This window comes from Orcinus orca, chromosome 5 (genome assembly GCF_937001465.1).
Source record: "Orcinus orca chromosome 5, mOrcOrc1.1, whole genome shotgun sequence".
Classification (NCBI taxonomy): Eukaryota; Metazoa; Chordata; class Mammalia; order Artiodactyla; family Delphinidae; genus Orcinus; species Orcinus orca.
Window position 1 is genome coordinate 77041537 of NC_064563.1, and position 18151 is coordinate 77059687.

Here is an 18151-nt window from a genome sequence, read left to right on the forward strand (position 1 = left end):
GTTTATTTCTGGGCTTTCTATCCTGTTCCACTGATCTATATTTCTATTTGTGTGCCAGTACCATACTGTTTTGATGACTGTAGCTTTGTAGTATAGTCTGAAGTCAGGGAGCCTGATTCCTCCAGTTCCGTTTTTCCTTCTCCAGATTGCCTTGGCTATTTGGGGTCTTTTGTGTCTCCATATAAATTTTATTATTTTCTTGTTCTAGTTCTGTGAAAAATGCCATTGGTAATTTGATAGGGATTGCAATGAATCTGTAGATTGCCTTGGGTAGTATAGTCATTTTGACAATATTGATTCTTCCAATCCACGAACATGGTGTATCTTTCCATCTGTTTGTCTTCTTTGATTTCTTTCATCAGCGTTGTATAGTTTTCGGAGTACAGGTCTTTTGTCTCCTTAGGTAGGTTTACTCCTAGGTATTTTATTCTTTTGATGCAATGGTAAATGGGATTGTTTCTTGAATTTCTCTTTCTGATCTTTCGTTGTCAGTGTATAGAAATGCAACAGATTTCTGTGTATTAATTTTGTAACCTGCAACTTTACCAAATTCATTGATTAGCTCTAGTAGTTTTCTGGTAGCATCTTTAGGATCTACTATGCATACTATCATGTCATCTGCAAACAGTGACAGTTTAACTTCTTGTTTTCCAGTCTGGATACCTTTTATTTCTTTTTCTTCTCTGAGTGCTGTAGCTAGGACTTCCAAAACTACGCTGAATAATAGTGGTGAGAGTGGACATCCTTGTCTTGTTCCTGATCTTAGAGGAAATGCTTTCAGCTTTTCACCATTGAGTGTGATATTAGCTCTAGGTTTGCAGTATATGCCCTTTATTATGTTGAGCTATGTTCCCTCTATGCCCACTTTCTGGAGAGTTTTTTATCATATATGTGTGCCGAATTTTGTCAAAAGCTTTTTCTGCATCTGTTGAGATGACCATATGGTTTTTATTCTTCAATTTGTGGGTGTGGTGTATCACACTGCTTGATTTGTGGATATTGAAAAATCCTTGCATCCCTGGGATAAATACCAATTGATCATGGTGTATGATACTTTTACAGTATTATTGGATCTGGACTGCTAGTATTTTGTTGATTATTTTTGCATCAGTGATATGTTCATCAGTGATACTGGCTGTAATTTTCTTCTTTTGTGGTATCTTTCTCTGGTTTTGGTGTCAGGGTGATGGTGGCCTCACAGAATGAGTTTAAGAGTTTTCCTTCCTCTGCAATTTTTTGGAACAGTTTCAGAAGGACAGGAGTTAGCTCTTCTGTAAATGTCTGATGGAATTCGCCTGTGAAGCCATCAGGTCTTGGACTTTTGTTTGTTGGGAGTTTTTAAATCACAGTTTCAATTTCAGTGCTTGTGATTGGTCTGTTCATATTTTCTATTTCTTCCTGGTTTAGTCTTGGAAGGTTGTATTTTTCTAAGAATTTGTCCATTTCTTCCAGGTTGTCCATTTTATTGGCATACAGTTGCTTGTAGTAGTCTCTTATGATCCTTTGTATTTCTGTGGTGTCCGTTGTAACTTCCCCTTTTTCTTTTCTAATTTTATTGATTTGAGTCCAGTCCCTTTTTTTCTTGATGAGTCTGGCTAAAGTTTATCAATTTTGTTTATCTTTTCAAAGAACCAGCTTTTAGTTTTATTGATCTTTGCTACTGTCTTCTTTGTCTCTATTTCATTTATTTCTGCTCTGATCTTTATGATTTCTTTCCTTCTACTAACTTTAGGTTTTGTTTGTTCTTCTTTCTCTAGTTGCTTTAGGTGTAAGGTTAGGTTGGTTGTTTGAGATTTTTCTTGAGAAACAGATTTTAAAATTAGGATATCGTACATAAAACTCTAACTTATATTCATATTAACAGTAAGTCAAAACATGAGAAAACCACACTAAATTTTCACTTAAACTTTCACTAGGTAAAAAGAGAGAGGGGCATATCAAAGAAATTCACAGATATAATCCAGTTTTACATAGGTACCCAACCTCAAGCCTACTGCCAATATATAATATTTTTCCTTGATCCCTCTAGGTCAGTATCCTTTATAACTAAAGTTGCTATAGACTTGTAGTGAGATGTTATTGCTACCCTCTCTGGCACTGTGTGTATTATTTCCAGTGCTTGATCTAGGCCAATGATAGCTGATGGATGAAAAAGGAGAAGAGAAAAAAATATATTTTATGCTTACACATATTATCTATATAGGCCATTTTGTTTAGTTATTTAGGGGCATATTTTATTCTACAGGTGTGCATAAATATATACAAACTTCCTTTGATAAAGTTTCCAACTAGGACCCATAGATTTGGCCCTTTGAGAAGAAGTATTGCTCCCCAAGGTACTGACTATTTTGCAAAGATGCTGCTCACTAGCCAGCACATAATAATAAGAAAGCAAAGAACAGTATTATTTTGGCTTTACTACATTAATTGAAGCTGTTGTTCCTAGAAGAAAACAATTTATTTTTTATGTCTTAAGCCAACATATAAGACATAAATCAAGATCCACCTGGGCCAAATGTTTCAGGGGCTGTTAACAATTTAAGAATAATGTAAAATGTAGTTAACATACTTAATTTCTCCATAATCTCTTCATCTGTCATTTTGGCCTTCTTTTTCTGTTTGTCTGAAGTCTTGGCACCACTATCAACATTAGAATCACCAACTGGTGCAGGAATAGGATCAATTACAGACCGTGTATAAATCTGCAGAGAAACAGTTAATTACCGAGACTTGAGGAAAAATATTTTTAGGTATTCTTACTGGCACACTGTTCAGTTCTTTGATTTTTGACAAAAACTAAGTTGTCCTCAGTGTTCTAAAGAATGAGAATAGTATTTTCAGACTTGTCTTATGAAAGACTGGTAACTAAGATGCAATGTGAAACATTTTTCTTTGGCACGTCATGTATATATTTTAAAAGTCTGTCTAGCAAAACAGCAGATCTGTGAATGAAATTTAAGTGTAACCAGATTGAAAATAATATGCCAGAAATGAAGCAAAAAGAAGTACAAGTTAAAAGTCATATTTTTTCTACAAGAGAGAAATAAGGAGCAAAGAAACCCTGATGTTGAAATAACTATTATTAATTTCCACAAAATTTTTTTATACAAATATAATATCTACCATTTCATTTCAAACAGCCAGTTCTAAGTGGTAAAGAAAATAGAGCTCTCTATCATTAGATGAGGATCCATTGGCAGTCCTTGGAGCCTTACCCACCTATTGTGCCAACACTTCATCATGCTCCCTGGACTTTATTTGTATTAGTACAGGGAGAGGGACAGGACTCTTTCTGTCTCTATCTAAGGTTTTTATTATTAAAATTCTCCCATATCTGTTAGAAACTTCACTCTCGGCAGCCTCTTGAATGATACCAAGGCTTTAAGAGAAATGTTAAATGGGAGTTAAATACGTACTTTGGATAAAAGGTAAGATCCAAGTTTTAGATACAGTACTTTTCTGCACTGAGATAAACAGAAAGAGGCAGAGAAACAGATGAGTTCTCTGGAACAGATGGTGTAATACAGAAAGAAAACAAAATGAGAAAAGTATTTTAACTTTTAAAGAATCCATTCGGTTTTAATTTTCAAAAAACTAGTTTTTTGATGAGTGGTGTTTAGGTAAAGATCTCCTAGTCAAATATCCGATAATAAAACATTTTAAGCCTGAGGACTTTTAAAAAATTAATCACTGGAAGTTAAATACAGACTGCTTTTTAAAACACACAGACACACACAACCCAATTCACTAATCAGAAACTCACTGATTTTGTATGATCTGGTCGTGGGGCAATAACAGGAGGAGGAGTCTCTTCATCATCATCGTCTTCTTCTGTTACTACTGCTGTTTCCGAACCCTTGGTATTCAGCTGCATTTATCACAGGAGCAAAGTGAGGAAGACAAGTCAAATATGACTATCTCTCTTTTTCACCATACTTGAAAAAATATTTAATAGCTCATTTCAAAGCAATAAAACCTCACTGGTTCTAATCTAATCGTTTAAAAAGTAAAGGTAGGGGCTTCCCTGGTAGCGCAGTGGTTTAGAGTCCACCTGCCGATGCAGGGGACACGGGTTCGTGCCCCGGTCCAGGAAGATCCCACATGCCGCAGAGCGGCTAGGACCGTGAGCCATGGCCGCTGAGCCTGCACGTCTGGAGCCTGTGCTCCGCAATGGGAGAGGCCACAACAGTGAGAGGCCCACATACCACACAAAAAGAAAAAAGTAAAGGTAATTCTGTATGTTACAGAAAAGTTTATGAAACAAATGTATACAGTAAATACCAAGTATTCTTAAGAGGGAATTCATACCTTTTATAGAGAATTTTATACCGTTTTAACAAGCCCAAAAAGTAAACAATCATTTCATTTGTTAAGACCAAAAACAAAAATCCTCTGGACTTTGTATAAGTCAGAGATTTCTGGCTATTTAAAACAGCTAGATTCACCAGAAGTTGTGACTAACAAAGCAAAAGAGGAAGGCATTATCCTTTATACAGAGCTTATTATATGCTAGGTGTATGCTAAGTAGGTACTTTACATGTTATTACATATAGTCTTCAAATAACTCCAGGAGACTGTGTCCTCCTAATTGAGGAATTGAAAATAAAATAGCTACAGTTTGCAAGAGGTATTTGTGCTTACATGATAACTTAGATAAAGTTTCAGACAACTCTGAAGATTCTGACAGGCTTCTATTGTTCAGTATATTTCCATAGTCTATATTCAGTAGGATGATGCCAGAGGATAATGCTGGCAAGTTCTTTGTGTTCATGTTTATATATGGAAACATTATCAAAAGTAGCTAAACTGCTCTAAAGATCATAAGCTTTAGTTACTTTAAGCATCACCTGAGGAAATTCTATTTGCTTAATATGGCTTCCTCAAATAATCAAGTGGCTAGCTAAAAACATATGTCAATATTAAGTAGCTATTTCTGGAGGCTGTAATTTATTTCAGAAAGTAAAATAAAAACTGAGACTTGTTTGGGGTAACTTAAATTAGAACAAGAGCTATAAGAAATAACATATTAACTTACTGCTGGTGTTCCAGACGGGAAGCCATCTTTCTCTGAATACAAAACAGAAAATAATGCTAAGTTAACAATTCAAAAAATAAAACAATTTTATACAATAAAAGGAAAAAAAGATAAAGCAGAGCAAGTAAAAAGTTCTTAGACTGATTTCATTTTAAGTTGAATTAAGTCTTGAGAAAAACAATATCAGTATTCAAACAAGAATTTACACATTATAAACCTCAAATTTAATGGAACTCTGTAAATCTGCTAAAAATCATTGAATTGTATACTTCAAGTGGGTGATTTTTGCAGTATGAAATTATACCTTAATAAAAAAATTTTATTTGAAACTATACCTGCATTTCTTAAAATAAGACAGAAGTCTATTCATAATGATATTTTTCTCCAGCAAACTGCCTATCAAGGAACTTAAAGAAACCAACAGTAACTCTGCAAAGGAAAATTACTGACATAAATTTTGATCAGTATGAAAGCAAATCCCTGAAGACAAAACACAGTTCATGAAGACTAAATACCACAATATTCATTCTGGAGTTTAGAAGAGCAAGTTTTGTTTTACCTTTTAAAATGACCAGACACACACACACATGAATATACCATCTCTGTTCAAACACTGATTAAAAAAAAGATTATTCATTTACACAGACTTAGAAGTTGACAAGAAAGTTGGGGACAAATCTGACCTTTTGCTAACGTTGTACTAGACTGTAAAAAAGGTCAAGATTTACCAAGTGGGCTCTATTTCTTCCTTCAACACAGCCCTTATTTCTACGAGAATGCAATCAAATAAGTACAATTAATTAAAACTAAATGTATGATTTTTAGCTCAATCATATTGTTTTTTACAACTACATGTATGACTTGAGAGGACAGAGAAACATATTAAATAATAACCTGTGATGTAATTAGCAAAATCTACACTGAGGTACACAGGACAAATGATTCTGTTTCTTTAACAAATAAACTGCAAGAAAAGGAGAGCACGAGAGCAACCAACGTGAGGGAAGGGAAGCCTAAATAATAAGAGATGCAAGAGATACCACAATCAACTGTAATGTATGGGTTTTATTCTAATCCTTATTTGAACAAATAAACTTAAAAAAACCCCACTATTCTCCAATTCTTACCTGATGATATTCCAATTCTGAGAAAAAATACTTTTAGTTCTAACGCTCATTTTATGTTTATATATGTGATGAGTTTCAATTTTTGAGCAAACATTTTTTACTTCAAAGTCTGTGCATTTATATATAGTAAAACAACCTGTCCCACTGACAATAAATATATTTCTAGTACAAACATGCCTATAACTCAGCCTCTTTCCCTTCTATTGCTGAACTCATTCAAAAACAGTAAAGAGAAAAAAACAAACAAAAGGCCCAAACACCCACTTTTGGCAAAACTAAGAGATTAATATAATCCCCAGACTCCAAATTATACATAAGAACTGCCACAATGAGTTTACAAAAGGCAGGATGTATGCAGGGAAAAAAGTAGCTTAGCTTTTTAATTTTTCCAGAAGCAATCTTTTTATCCAGAAGTGCTCCACAACTCTACAATCCCATTTAAGTCAGCCTTTTACCATGGTCTGATGTCTTACCAGGAGGAGTAAAGCTCAGATATTTCTGCTTCACTGTGTTGGAGTCATAGAACTTTAAGACATCCAGCACAGCCTGAGGATTCTTCTTTTGCTCTAGTTTGGTGATATTGGAGGTCTGTAATAATCGAGCCCACTGTTCTGGCATGCCCTAACAAAAAGATATTCAGAAATTAGTTGTTTTGAATTGCTCTAATTAGATCAATTTCCAGAGGAAAGTTAGAAAATATATAAAACAAATCAATCTACATAATTGTAGGTATGACTAAATTCTAAAAAATGTCTGGTTTTCTAAATCTATTTTGCAAATTATAATCAATAGGCTCAGCTCCCTAGGAAAAGAACACATCTAAACACAAACACTTTTGTAAGAAGAGAAAAGCACTAAGAATTCACAGTTAACGTGTGGATGGAAAAGTTAATTTCAAATTTAATACTGAAAGGAAAGGTTTGAGTACTGCTTTATAAATGAGTCTCAACTTGGTAAACTTACAGTGAATTCTCCAGTAACAGCATCAAAGCCAACATGGATGGTGTGCTCAAAATCCGATGGAGGAGAAATTTCTGGCCTTTCCTTCTCTTTCTTCTTACTTCCTGGAGGGCATTAAAAAAAGAGCCTCATTAAACAAGATTAATAAAGGTACTTATAATCATGTTTATAGTTTTCCCAAAACAGACTAGGAATAAAATTATTCTAAAAAAGAAATTTTCCCTAAAAACATTGGCTGATAGGAAATTGATAAATCAAGTACAGAAACCTATTCTGTCATCAAGGGCCAGGGTTGGGGGAGGGGGGAGGAGGGGGAGGGTGTCAACCTGTGTTCTGCTTAAAGAGGCGCACAGACTGACCCAGCACCAGGCCTGAATAAAAGCCCTCAGGGCAGAAGAGAGAGCCCCTTAGATTATCAGTTCTCTCATAAATAAAGAACTACACCTCAGATGCCGAACAATCTGGAAAACAAAGTCTATCAAGTCCTATTTCCAGTGAGCTACACTCATCTAGAAAGAGCAATTTACATTACTATGACTATGGATAATATACACCATATAAACAGTTTACAAGGACCACATCACCTTTCTTGTGCAGCAACTCTAACTCTTCCTTTTTATTGACATTAATAACTGTTACATTTTAAGATTTCCCAGTTCTTCTGTGGTTCTGCCAATTATTTTTACAACATTGCTGCCACACACCTATCAATAATATTCTCTGTAAATTCAAACACATCAGTTCCTTTTTTTCCCCCACCTAGACACCTTGCTCTCAGATCCTCTTGCTCTAATCTGCAGTAGTTTATCATGCGGAGGCTTCTGGCACAGCTATTGGTCCTAGGTCATTCCTTCACTTCTATGCTGTGCTAGAATCTATTTTCTGTATCCTGTGTTCTCCTCTTCTGGTATACACCTTTGTTTTAATTTATAGTTCTTGACTAACTATATATGATAGTTCTTGACTAACTATATATGTATTTAGGTTGAAAACACCATCCCCCTTTGAATTTCTTCTAATTTCTAGTGTTGCTATTTTTTAGAAGGCCAAAGCCGTTTTCTCATTCTGAACCACTGCTGAAAATCAGCTGAGCATATATGTATGCACAGGTCTATTTCTGGATGTTCAACTCTCTTGCAATAATCTCTTTATCTTATGCCACTAGTATAAGACTGCCTGGATTACTGTAGTTTTATAATAAGCATTGAAACTACACAGTATAAGCCTTGTGACCTTTTCTTTCTTTCTTTTTAATTTATTTTTTAAAAGGAATTCACAAGTTTTTCTTGTTTTATACATATATTTTTTATTTTTATTTATTTTTTAAAATTTATTTTCTTTATTTTTTTCAGCTGCATCGGGTCTTAGTTGCAGCATGCGGGATCTTTCGATGCGGTGTGCGGGCTTCTCCCCAGCTGTGGCACTCGGGCTTCTCTCTAGTTGTGGTGTGCGGGTTTTTTCTCTCTAGTTGTGGCGTGCAGGCTCCAGGGCATGCGGGCTCCAGAGTGCGTGGGCTCTGTAGTTTGCAGCACGTGGGCTCTCTGGTTGAGGTGCACGAGCTCAGCAGTTGTGGTGCACAGGCTTAGTTGCCCTGTGGCATGTGGGATCTTAGTTCCCCAACCAGGGATCAAACCCACGTCCCTGCATCGGAAGGCAGATTCTTTACCACTGGACCACCAGGGAAGTCCCCGACCTTTTCTTTTTTAAAAAATTGTTTGGCTGTATTCTAGGTCTTTTGCATTTCCATGTGAATTTTAGAATAATCTTGATAATTTTCAAAAAAAATCCTGCTGGGGTTTTGATTTAGACTGCACTGAATCGATAGATCATTTTAGGGAGAACTGATTTATTAACAATATTGTGCCTTCTAATCCATGAAAATAGTGACTCTCTCCACTTATTTAGGTCTTCTTTCATTTCTCTCAGCAATGTTTTATAAGTTATCATTGTACAGATCTGTTACTGCTTTTGTCTGATTTCTGCCACAGTATTTCAAAAGGTCTGATGCTACTGCAAATGGTACATATAGCTTTTTAAATTTCAATTGTTCATTGATGGCATAGAGAAACACAATTGATTCTTAAATACTGATCTTATATCCTGAAACCTTACTATTAATATTAAGCCTTACTTTTTCTTCCAGTAGCATTTTGTAGCTATCACAGAATTTCCTATAAAATTTCGGGCTTCCCTGGTGGCGCAGTGGTGGAGAGTCCACCTACTGATGCAGGGGACACAGTTCATGTCCCGGTCCAGGAAGATCCCACATGCCGTGGAACGGCTGGGCCCTGTGAGCCATGGCCGCTGAGCCTGCGTATCCGGAGCCTGTGCTCCGCAACGGGAGAGGCCACAACAGTGAGAGGCCCGCGTACCACAAAAAAAAAAAAAAAAAAAAATTTCAATTATGTTGCTGGTGAATAAAGACAGCTTTACTTCTTCCTTCCTGCTCTGGATTCCTTTCATTTATTTTTCTTGCCTTGTTGCACTGGCTAGAACCTCTAGCACACTGTTGAATAAAAGTGGTGAAAGGGAAATCTTTGTACTTTTCCTAATCTAAGTAGCAAAAGCCATTTTTTCTCCACCAAGTTTGATACCAGAGGTAAGTTTTTCAAAGAAGTTAAAGGTATTTCCTTCTATTTCAAATTTGCTGAATGCTTTGATCAGAAATGAATATTGGATTTCGTCAAATGCTTTTTCTACATCTATTGAGATGAATGTGTGGTTCACCTTTTAAATTTTGTTAATATAGTAAATTACACTGATTGATTTCCAAATGTTACACCAACCCTGCATTACTGAAATGAAATCCACTTGGTCATGATGTATTACTCTTTTTGTATACTGTTGGGTTGTAATTACTAAAATCTTGCTAAGATTTTGCATCTATGTTAATGAAGGATATTGGTGTGTAGCTTTCTTCTCTTGTAATGTTGGGGTATGAGTAATGCTGGTCTCATAAAATGATTTGGGGTATGAGTAATGCTGGTCTCATAAAATGATTTCGGAAGTATTCCTTCCTATTCAATTTTCTAGAAGTTTGTGTAGAATTGGTAATGTTTCTACCTCAAATGCTTGGTAAAATTCACCAATGGAGCCATTTGAGTCTTTGTGGGAAGGCTAGTAACTATAAACTAAATTTTCCTAAGAAATATAGGGTTTTCAGGTTACGTATTTTTTTTTTTGAGTGAGCTTTGAAAAACTTGTGTCTTTCAAGAAATTTTTTCACTTTAATGTGTTGAATTTATCTGTATATTTGTTCATAATACTACCTTCTTTTTAATATCTGTAAAATGTATAGAGATAACATCTCTGTCATTCTAAATATTGATAATTTGTGTCTTTTCTGCCTCCCGACTACCCTGTCAGTCTTGCTAAAGGTTCACCTATTTTATTGGTATTTTCAACGAATTAACTTTTTATTTCATTGATTTTTCTGTATTTTTTTTTTATTTCACTGATTTCTGCTTTGACTTTTATTATTTCTTTTCATCTACTTACTCTGGATCTCACCTGTTCTTCCCTTCTAGTTTATTAAAATGGCTTAGCTGAAATCACTGATTTGAAATCTTTCTTTTCTTTTCTAATATGGATGTTTTAAATACTATAAATGTCCTCTAAGTACTGCTTTAGCAGCATCATGCAGATATAGATGTCTTGAATTTTCATTTTCATTCAGTTTAATGTATTTCCTAAATATTCTTTTAATTTCTTCATTTATTTGGAAGTGCTTTTATTTACTTTCCAAATATTTCCAGGGATCTTTCTGCTACTGATTTCTAACTTAATTACACTGTGGTCACAGAATATACTTTGTGATCTGAATCTTCCTAAATTTATAAAGACTTTAAAAAATGGCCACAGAATACATCTTTGTAAATGTTCCATGTTCACTTAAAAAGAATGGAATATTCTATAAAGGTCAATTGGTCAAGTTGGCTGATAGTTTTAGCAATTTTCTGTCTACTTGTTCTACCAATTATTGTGAAAGTGTACTGGAATTTCCAACTATAACTGTACTTGTCTATTTCTTCTTGAAATCTGTTTTTTGTTTCATGTATTTTGAAGCTCTGCTATTAAGTGCATAAATGTTTAGCTCTATTACACCATATTGATGAATAGACCCTATTATCATTATAAAATGAATTATTCCTTATCCCTTAACTAGAGGACTATTTCTTGCTCTAAAATCTACTTTGTCTGATACTAACAAAGCCCATCCAGCTTTTTTTCATTGTTAGCATACTTTATTTTTTTTAAAAAAGCACCAGTGCTCTTTTTTTTTTTTTGAAGCTGTTCACAGTCTTTAAAAAAATTATTTATTTATTTGGTTGCACCGGGTCTTAGTTGCAGCTTAGTTGCCGGCTCCTTAGATGCGGCATGTGGCCTCCTTAGTTGTGGCATGTGAACTCTTAGCTGCAGCATGCATGTGGGATCTAGTTCCCTGACCAGGGATCAAACCCTGGCCCCCTGCATTGGGAGTGTGGAGTCTTATCCACTGCGCCACCAGGGAAGTCCCATTGTTAGCATACTTTAAAAAATTTTTTTTTTTTTTTTTTTTTTACGGTACGCGGGCCTCTCACTGTTGTGGCCTCTCCCGTTGCGGGGCACAGGCTCCGGACGTGCAGGCTCAGCGGCCATGGCTCACGGGCCCAGCCGCTCCGCGGCATGTGGGATCCTCCCGGATGGGGGGCACGATCCCGCGTCCCCTGCATCGGCAGGTGGACTCTCAACCACTGCGCCACCAGGGAAGCCCTAAAAAATTATTTTAACCTATTTTGGTGGCTTTATATTTTTAAAGTGGGTTTCTTATAGGTTGCATATAAATTTAGGTCTGCTTTAGCAATCTGTTAATCTCTGTCTTTTAAACAGGGTGTCTAGATCAGTAACATTTAATGGGATTGCTATAATTAGGTTTAAACCCACCATTCTTTCATTTGTTTCATAATCATCTCTATCTATCCTTTGTTCCCACTTTCTTTTTTTCTTCTTTTGGATTAACTACGTATTTTTTTTATAATTACCTTTTTTCCCCCTTCTATATGTGTCTTTTCTTTCTGACAGCGTTGTTTTTTAAACAGACTTTTTTAGAGCAGTTTTAGGTTCACAGAAAATTGAGCCTATGGACTTCCCTGATGGCGCAATGGTTAAGAATCCACCTGCCAATGTAGGGGACATGGGTTCGATCCCTGGTACGGGAAGATCCCACATGCTGCAGAGCAACTAAACCTGTGCGCCACAACTACTGACCCTGGGCTCTAGAGCCCACAAGCCACAACTACTGAGCCTGCATGCTGCAACTACTTAATACTGAAGCTCATGGGCCTAGAGCCCATGCTCCACAAGAGAAGCCACCGCAATGACAAGCCCGCACACCACAACGAGTAGCTCTTGCTCGCAACTATAGAAAGCCCGTGCACAGCAGCAAAGACCCAACACAGACAAAAATAAATAAATAAAATAAAATAAAAATAAAATTATTAAAAAAAAAAGAAAATTGAGCCTAAGGTCTGGATGCTTTTAAGATTTTTCTATCACTGGTTTTAAACAGTGATTATGTGCTTTTGTGCAGTTTTCATCATGTTTCCTGTGCTCAGAATCTACTGAACTTCTTGAATCTGTGGGTTTATAGTGTCCATTAAATTTTGGGGGAAAAAAATCAGCCATTGTTTAAAGTTTTCTTTTTAAGTTTTTTTAAAAATAATTTTTATTGGAGTATAGCTGATTTACAATGTTATGTTAGTTTCAGGTGTACAGCAAAGTGAATCAGTTATACATATACATGTATCCACTCTTTTTTAGATTCTTTTCCCATATAGGTCATTACAGAGAACTGAGTAGAGTTCCCTGTGCTATACAGTAGGTCCTTATTGTAAGTATTGTTTTCTAAATGTCTCTCCTTCCCTCCTTTAGAGACTTCAGTTATACTTACATTAGTCTGCATGAAGTTGTCCCATGGTTGTTCACTTTTTCAGTCTTTTTTCTCCAAGTTTTATTTTGATGGTTTCTATTGCCATGGTCTTCAAATTCACTAATCTTTTAAATCTGCAATGTCTAGTCTACTGTTAGTTTTGTCCAGTGTATTTTCCAACTCTAGAATTTTGATTTGTTCTTTTTTCTCTCTTCCTTTGCTTTCCCTTAATATGCTGAATCCTTCCTTTGGGTTCTTCAACATATAGGATACAGTTATTTAAATATTTTAATGTACATGCCTACTAATTCTATCACCTGTGTTATTCTGGTATTGATTCCAATTGATGGATTTTACTTATTTACTCATATTTATTTACAAATATTGACTGGATTTTACTCATATTTATTTACAAATATTGATTGGATACCAAGCTGACATTTCTTCCTTGTTAGGTGCAGATATTTTTGCATTCCTATAAATATTTGTGAACTTTGTTCTGGGACATAGATAGGTGATTCTTAGCTGTCTACTCATATAGGAGAGAAACAAATTTAGAAACAGTTGATCCTTTTAGGTATTATTTTTAAAGTTTTGTTAGGCAGGGCTAGAGCAGCATTTTATCTAGGGCTAATTCTGTCCTGCTACTGAGGCAAGACCTCTATCCAATATTTTGTACTCTGAATAGCGGGAACAGGAAATATTCTGGGCCCTGTGCGAGCTTTAAAGGCTGTTCCCTTTTATAATTTCTAGTGGTTTTTTCCCTCCAGTTTTGGGTAGTTTCCTCACATGCATGTGCTACTGAAGACTCAAAGGGAACCCTCTGCAGATCTCTTTTTCTCTCTCTCTGTTCAGCTGTTTACTCTCTGATACTCTGACTACAAACTAGCAGCCTTGGCACCCACAAATACCCAGTTCTGTTTTTCAACTTTTTGAGACCACTTAATTGTCCCTCCCTATTGCTGTAAACTCTTCAGGCAATAAGCTGCATCAATTATAGGACTCAACTCATTTGTTTCCCATCTCTTTGGGATCACTTTCCTTTACTATTTGATGTCCAATGTCTTGAAAACTGTTGTTTTGTACATTTTTTCCCAGTGTTTTAGTCTTTTTAGATGGGGAGATAAATCTGGTCCCTGTTACTCCATCTTGAGTGGAAGTATAACAGGTTTTGCCATCTTATCTGTGGTATAATGAAACTTCAGGATGATGTGATTTGATATGGTCTTCATTCTTTCACTGTGTTGAGCACTCAGTGAGCTGCCTCCACCTAGAAATCATATTCTTCGGATCTGGAAATTTTTTTCTATTATTTAATTATTTTCTTCTATTTTCTTTGTCATTATTAGTTAGATAAGTCCATCCTGGTCTGATCTTATAACTGTTACCTTTTCTCTCATATTTTCCATCTTTGTACTTTCAACAATCTGGGAAAATTTTCTTGACTATCTTCCAATGCTTTGCCTATTGATATCTTTTGTTTGTGTTGATAATCTTAACTGTTGATATTCCAATAATTATTTCTCATTGTTCTCTGATCATTTTTTCTCTGAGAATACTTTTCCTGTTTCATGGATGCACTTTATCTTCTCTCTTTGAAGATTATATAGTTTATGTGTGTGTATATGCTGGGGTTTTTTCCCTCCCTGTTTCTTCTACATTCACATTTTGCCCCCTGTTGTTTTGGACTCTCTTATATTAAGGGTTTTACTCAAATGTCTGGTGATGCTTTGCTGTCTACTCGTACAGAAAAGTATTAAAAAGTTAACTGGGAGATAAGTCAGGCTTTTCATTAAAGGTAAGGATGGTATGGAGTATCTGAAATATTTCTCCCCAGGACATTTTGTTTATCCAGAAAAAAATCGTTCATTCTCTTGTCTGAGGGCTTTGACTCAAGGTACAAGTGCTCTAAAAGCAGGGCAGAAGAAAGAAGTTCAGTATGTTAACTTTCCTGAATCTGCCTTTTTCATTTTGGTTCTATACCTTTTTCTGACTCCTCTACAAGAATAAGGAGACTCTCAGACTTAATTCTCCTCAAATAAATATAAATATCTTTTTGTTCTTTTGTTCTCCCAGAGGATGGAGTTATATTTGCTTGCCTACGGGATAAAGGAGGGGCCCTGAGGGCCTTCAACACATCCTATATAGATATTCAACTAATTCCCCCTTTTCAGCCTATGTATTACACACAACCACACACACACACACACAATTGTGTACCTCTAAATCCTGAGCCTCTGAGGTTTTTACAAGGGAAACTGGTCACTTCTCATAAACATTCCCCTCTGCAAACACTTAGGATATGTCTTCCTCTGTTCTGCTTAGTCAGTTACCATTCTCCACCACTTCACTCTTCCAAATATGTATTGAAATCTCTTGTATACTACTGTCTCCTCTCCCATTCTCTTTGTCCTTGTGATAGAAAAAATAATTCTTTTTTTACTGTTATTTTAGTTGTGTCTGGGGAGGGAGAGTAAATAGAGGCATGTTTAACCATTAGATTCTCCTAATAGGCTATGGTAGGAGGGCAGCACACATTGGTCATGGAAAGGAGCAGAGGGAAATGCAACTGTTAAGCCTAATATAAACTTTGCTACCTTTACTGAAATGCACATTTACATCTCTCATAAACAATCTTTCATATTCCATTAGACCGTGAATAACCTGAAGTCACACGTTCTACTTTCTCTATTATGTCCCTTGACTTCTAACTTGGTATCCTGCATATAGGAGGAAATATTTATTAACCAACTATAAACTAATAGTTGACGACTCTTTATACGGCTCTGAACTGCTGACAGAAAAACATACAATTTCATGCACTATATAAAAGTATTTGTTTCTTCTTTTTATAAAATCTGCTCAGTATCCACTTCTGATATGTACATAGTTGGGAAAGATGCCATTTTCTTTCTTTCTTTCTTTTTTTTTTTTTTTGCGGTACGCAGGCCTCTCACTGTTGTGGCCTCTCCCGTTGTGGAGCACAGGCTCCGGACGCGCAGGCTCAGCAGCCATGGCTCACGGGCCCAGCCGCTCTGCGGCATGTGGGATCTTCCCAGACCGGGGCACGAACCCATGTCCCCTGCATCGGCAGGCGGACTCTCAACCACTGCGCCACCAGGGAAGCCCGCCATTTTCTTATATGACCCTGATTACAGATGACTGGTCCAAGGTAGGCATCTAATTCAAGCCATGTCAGCCACAGTTGCCCACACACTCCCAGACAGTTTGATTGGTTCAGGGGTGAATACATAAACTAAGCCAGACTTAGGACCCTTAGAATCAGTCTCTCACCAGTGAATGTAAGAAATAAAGCCCAGGAACTGTTGAGGGCTGTATTTCCCAACACACAGAGAAAAAAAATCAGTCTGATATAGGAAAGAAATATGACCAGATACACAGAAAGCATAAAAACTAGACATATAGCAGGAGAATTCCCGGTTCCTGTTGTATCTAAGGCCCAGCCATATTTTTCAACTTGGGAATTTTGAAAAATTTACAGATATTTAATAGAAGTTTCATATATGTTAGGAGTATAGAATAAAGAGTTAAAGAAAAGAAGTGAAAATGATTAAGCAGAACTTGAAGCACAATACCCTAAAAATCTGTTTAATTTCACTTGTTTTTATATAACACACATACACACAAATACTCCTTGCATTTTAGTAGTCCTAGTAGGAGGGGAAAGGGATATTAAAAACAGTATCTAAAACAAAAAGATACTGAGACATGTCTCAAATCAAACAATGTGCTGGAAGGATATTGCTATGTAAACAGAATCACTGCCTTGTAACTCTGGAATCCAAGAGCTATATGGACAAACAACAACAAAAAAACCCCACAATCATCTACCTACAGGATGTCCACCCAGCAACTGGATCACCTGATGGGAAGTAATGGAACAGGGAAAGAAACTTCTTTTAATAAAAATGCACAATTTTTTAGTGGGCTGGGGGAAAAAAGGATTCTTAGCATCATTTTTCAACTTCATGAGACAACAAAACAAGCAGTCAGGCAGCAACCTTCAGCTAAGAGGTGGGTACCCTGAGTGATGTGCTGCACAAAAGGTACTTGAAAGAATCCTAAATATGCCATTACCATATCCTTAAAAGCCACCACTACTTAGGCTACATTTGAGCTAGAGTCTAAGGCTAAAAAAGCCCCCATTTCTTTAAAAGGAAGACTTTTCTGTTCAACAGAATCAGTGATTACTGATTACTTTGTTCTTTTGACCCAAAACAGCTTCAAACTGGTGACCTAAACTTGTTGCATCACACAGAAGGGTATTCTCTAGGAAATAGTGGAGTATGGACTACTATTATTAATCTTAGAACTAGATTTTTAGACCAGAAAGAATATTTACAGTTCTAAGTCATCTTCATAACCAACTAGAGGTGAAGGTACATATAGGTTGAATAATTAGATACAAAAATTGCTTTAGTTTATAAATACACACCATTCAACACCAGCTAACTGAATAGAGCTTTTAAAAATAAGCCAAGACAATGGCTCACGGACATTTTCGTTATCAAAACTACTATACTTGTTAAGCCCATTTCTCACCTGGACTACTGCAAAATCCTCCTAACTAGTTTCTGACTTCAGTCTTAGATCTCCAACAAAACCTATTTTCTAGACAGCTACTAGTCTCGCCTCTTTAAGACAGAAATGTGACCAGGTCTTCCCACTGTTTAAAATCCTGTAATGGTTCCCCAGGAAACAGGATAAAATCTGAGTTCTGTAGCATGGAATACAAGGGCCCTTTGTGAACTACTCCCTGCCTACCTCTTTAGCCTCTTCTGCTACCTGTAGTTTCCTACATACATCATGCTATTATTCTCTCTTCTTCTCCGCTTTCACACCACACTTGACCATACTCAGCTCCACGAATGTGCTATGATCCGCCCCCTGTACCTGGGCCACTGAAACTCTTTTCTAGGCACAGAACATAGTTTTTAACTGTCAATATCCTCCTATTTTCACTTACTCATCCTTCAGTCTTCAGCTCTAATATCCCTTCTTTAGGAAGCCTTCCCAGATATTAAGGACATCTTACTCTATCCCTATTATCACTTTTCACAGTTTGTAATTATATGTTGCAGTCTTTTACTAGTGCATGAG

At 36.3% G+C, this 18151-nt stretch overlaps 1 protein-coding gene across 3 annotated transcripts in view; it reads right to left on the reverse strand.

The window, feature by feature from the left end:
- The window catches only part of PAK2 (p21 (RAC1) activated kinase 2), an 80054-nt gene that overhangs the window by 17248 nt on the left and 44655 nt on the right, over positions 1–18151 (reverse strand). For 2 of the 3 annotated variants that reach the window (XM_004278782.4, XM_033403770.2), the window contains 5 exons: positions 7126–7226; positions 6636–6783; positions 5036–5067; positions 3764–3868; positions 2570–2702 (listed from right to left, as the gene is read on the reverse strand). In XM_004278782.4, coding sequence (XP_004278830.2) covers positions 2570–2702; positions 3764–3868; positions 5036–5067; positions 6636–6783; positions 7126–7226 — 519 coding nt within the window. Of the gene's footprint in view, positions 1–2569; positions 2703–3763; positions 3869–5035; positions 5068–6635; positions 6784–7125; positions 7227–15250; positions 15443–18151 lie in introns of all 3 variants that reach the window. The other variant, XM_033403771.2, reaches the window with a different exon arrangement.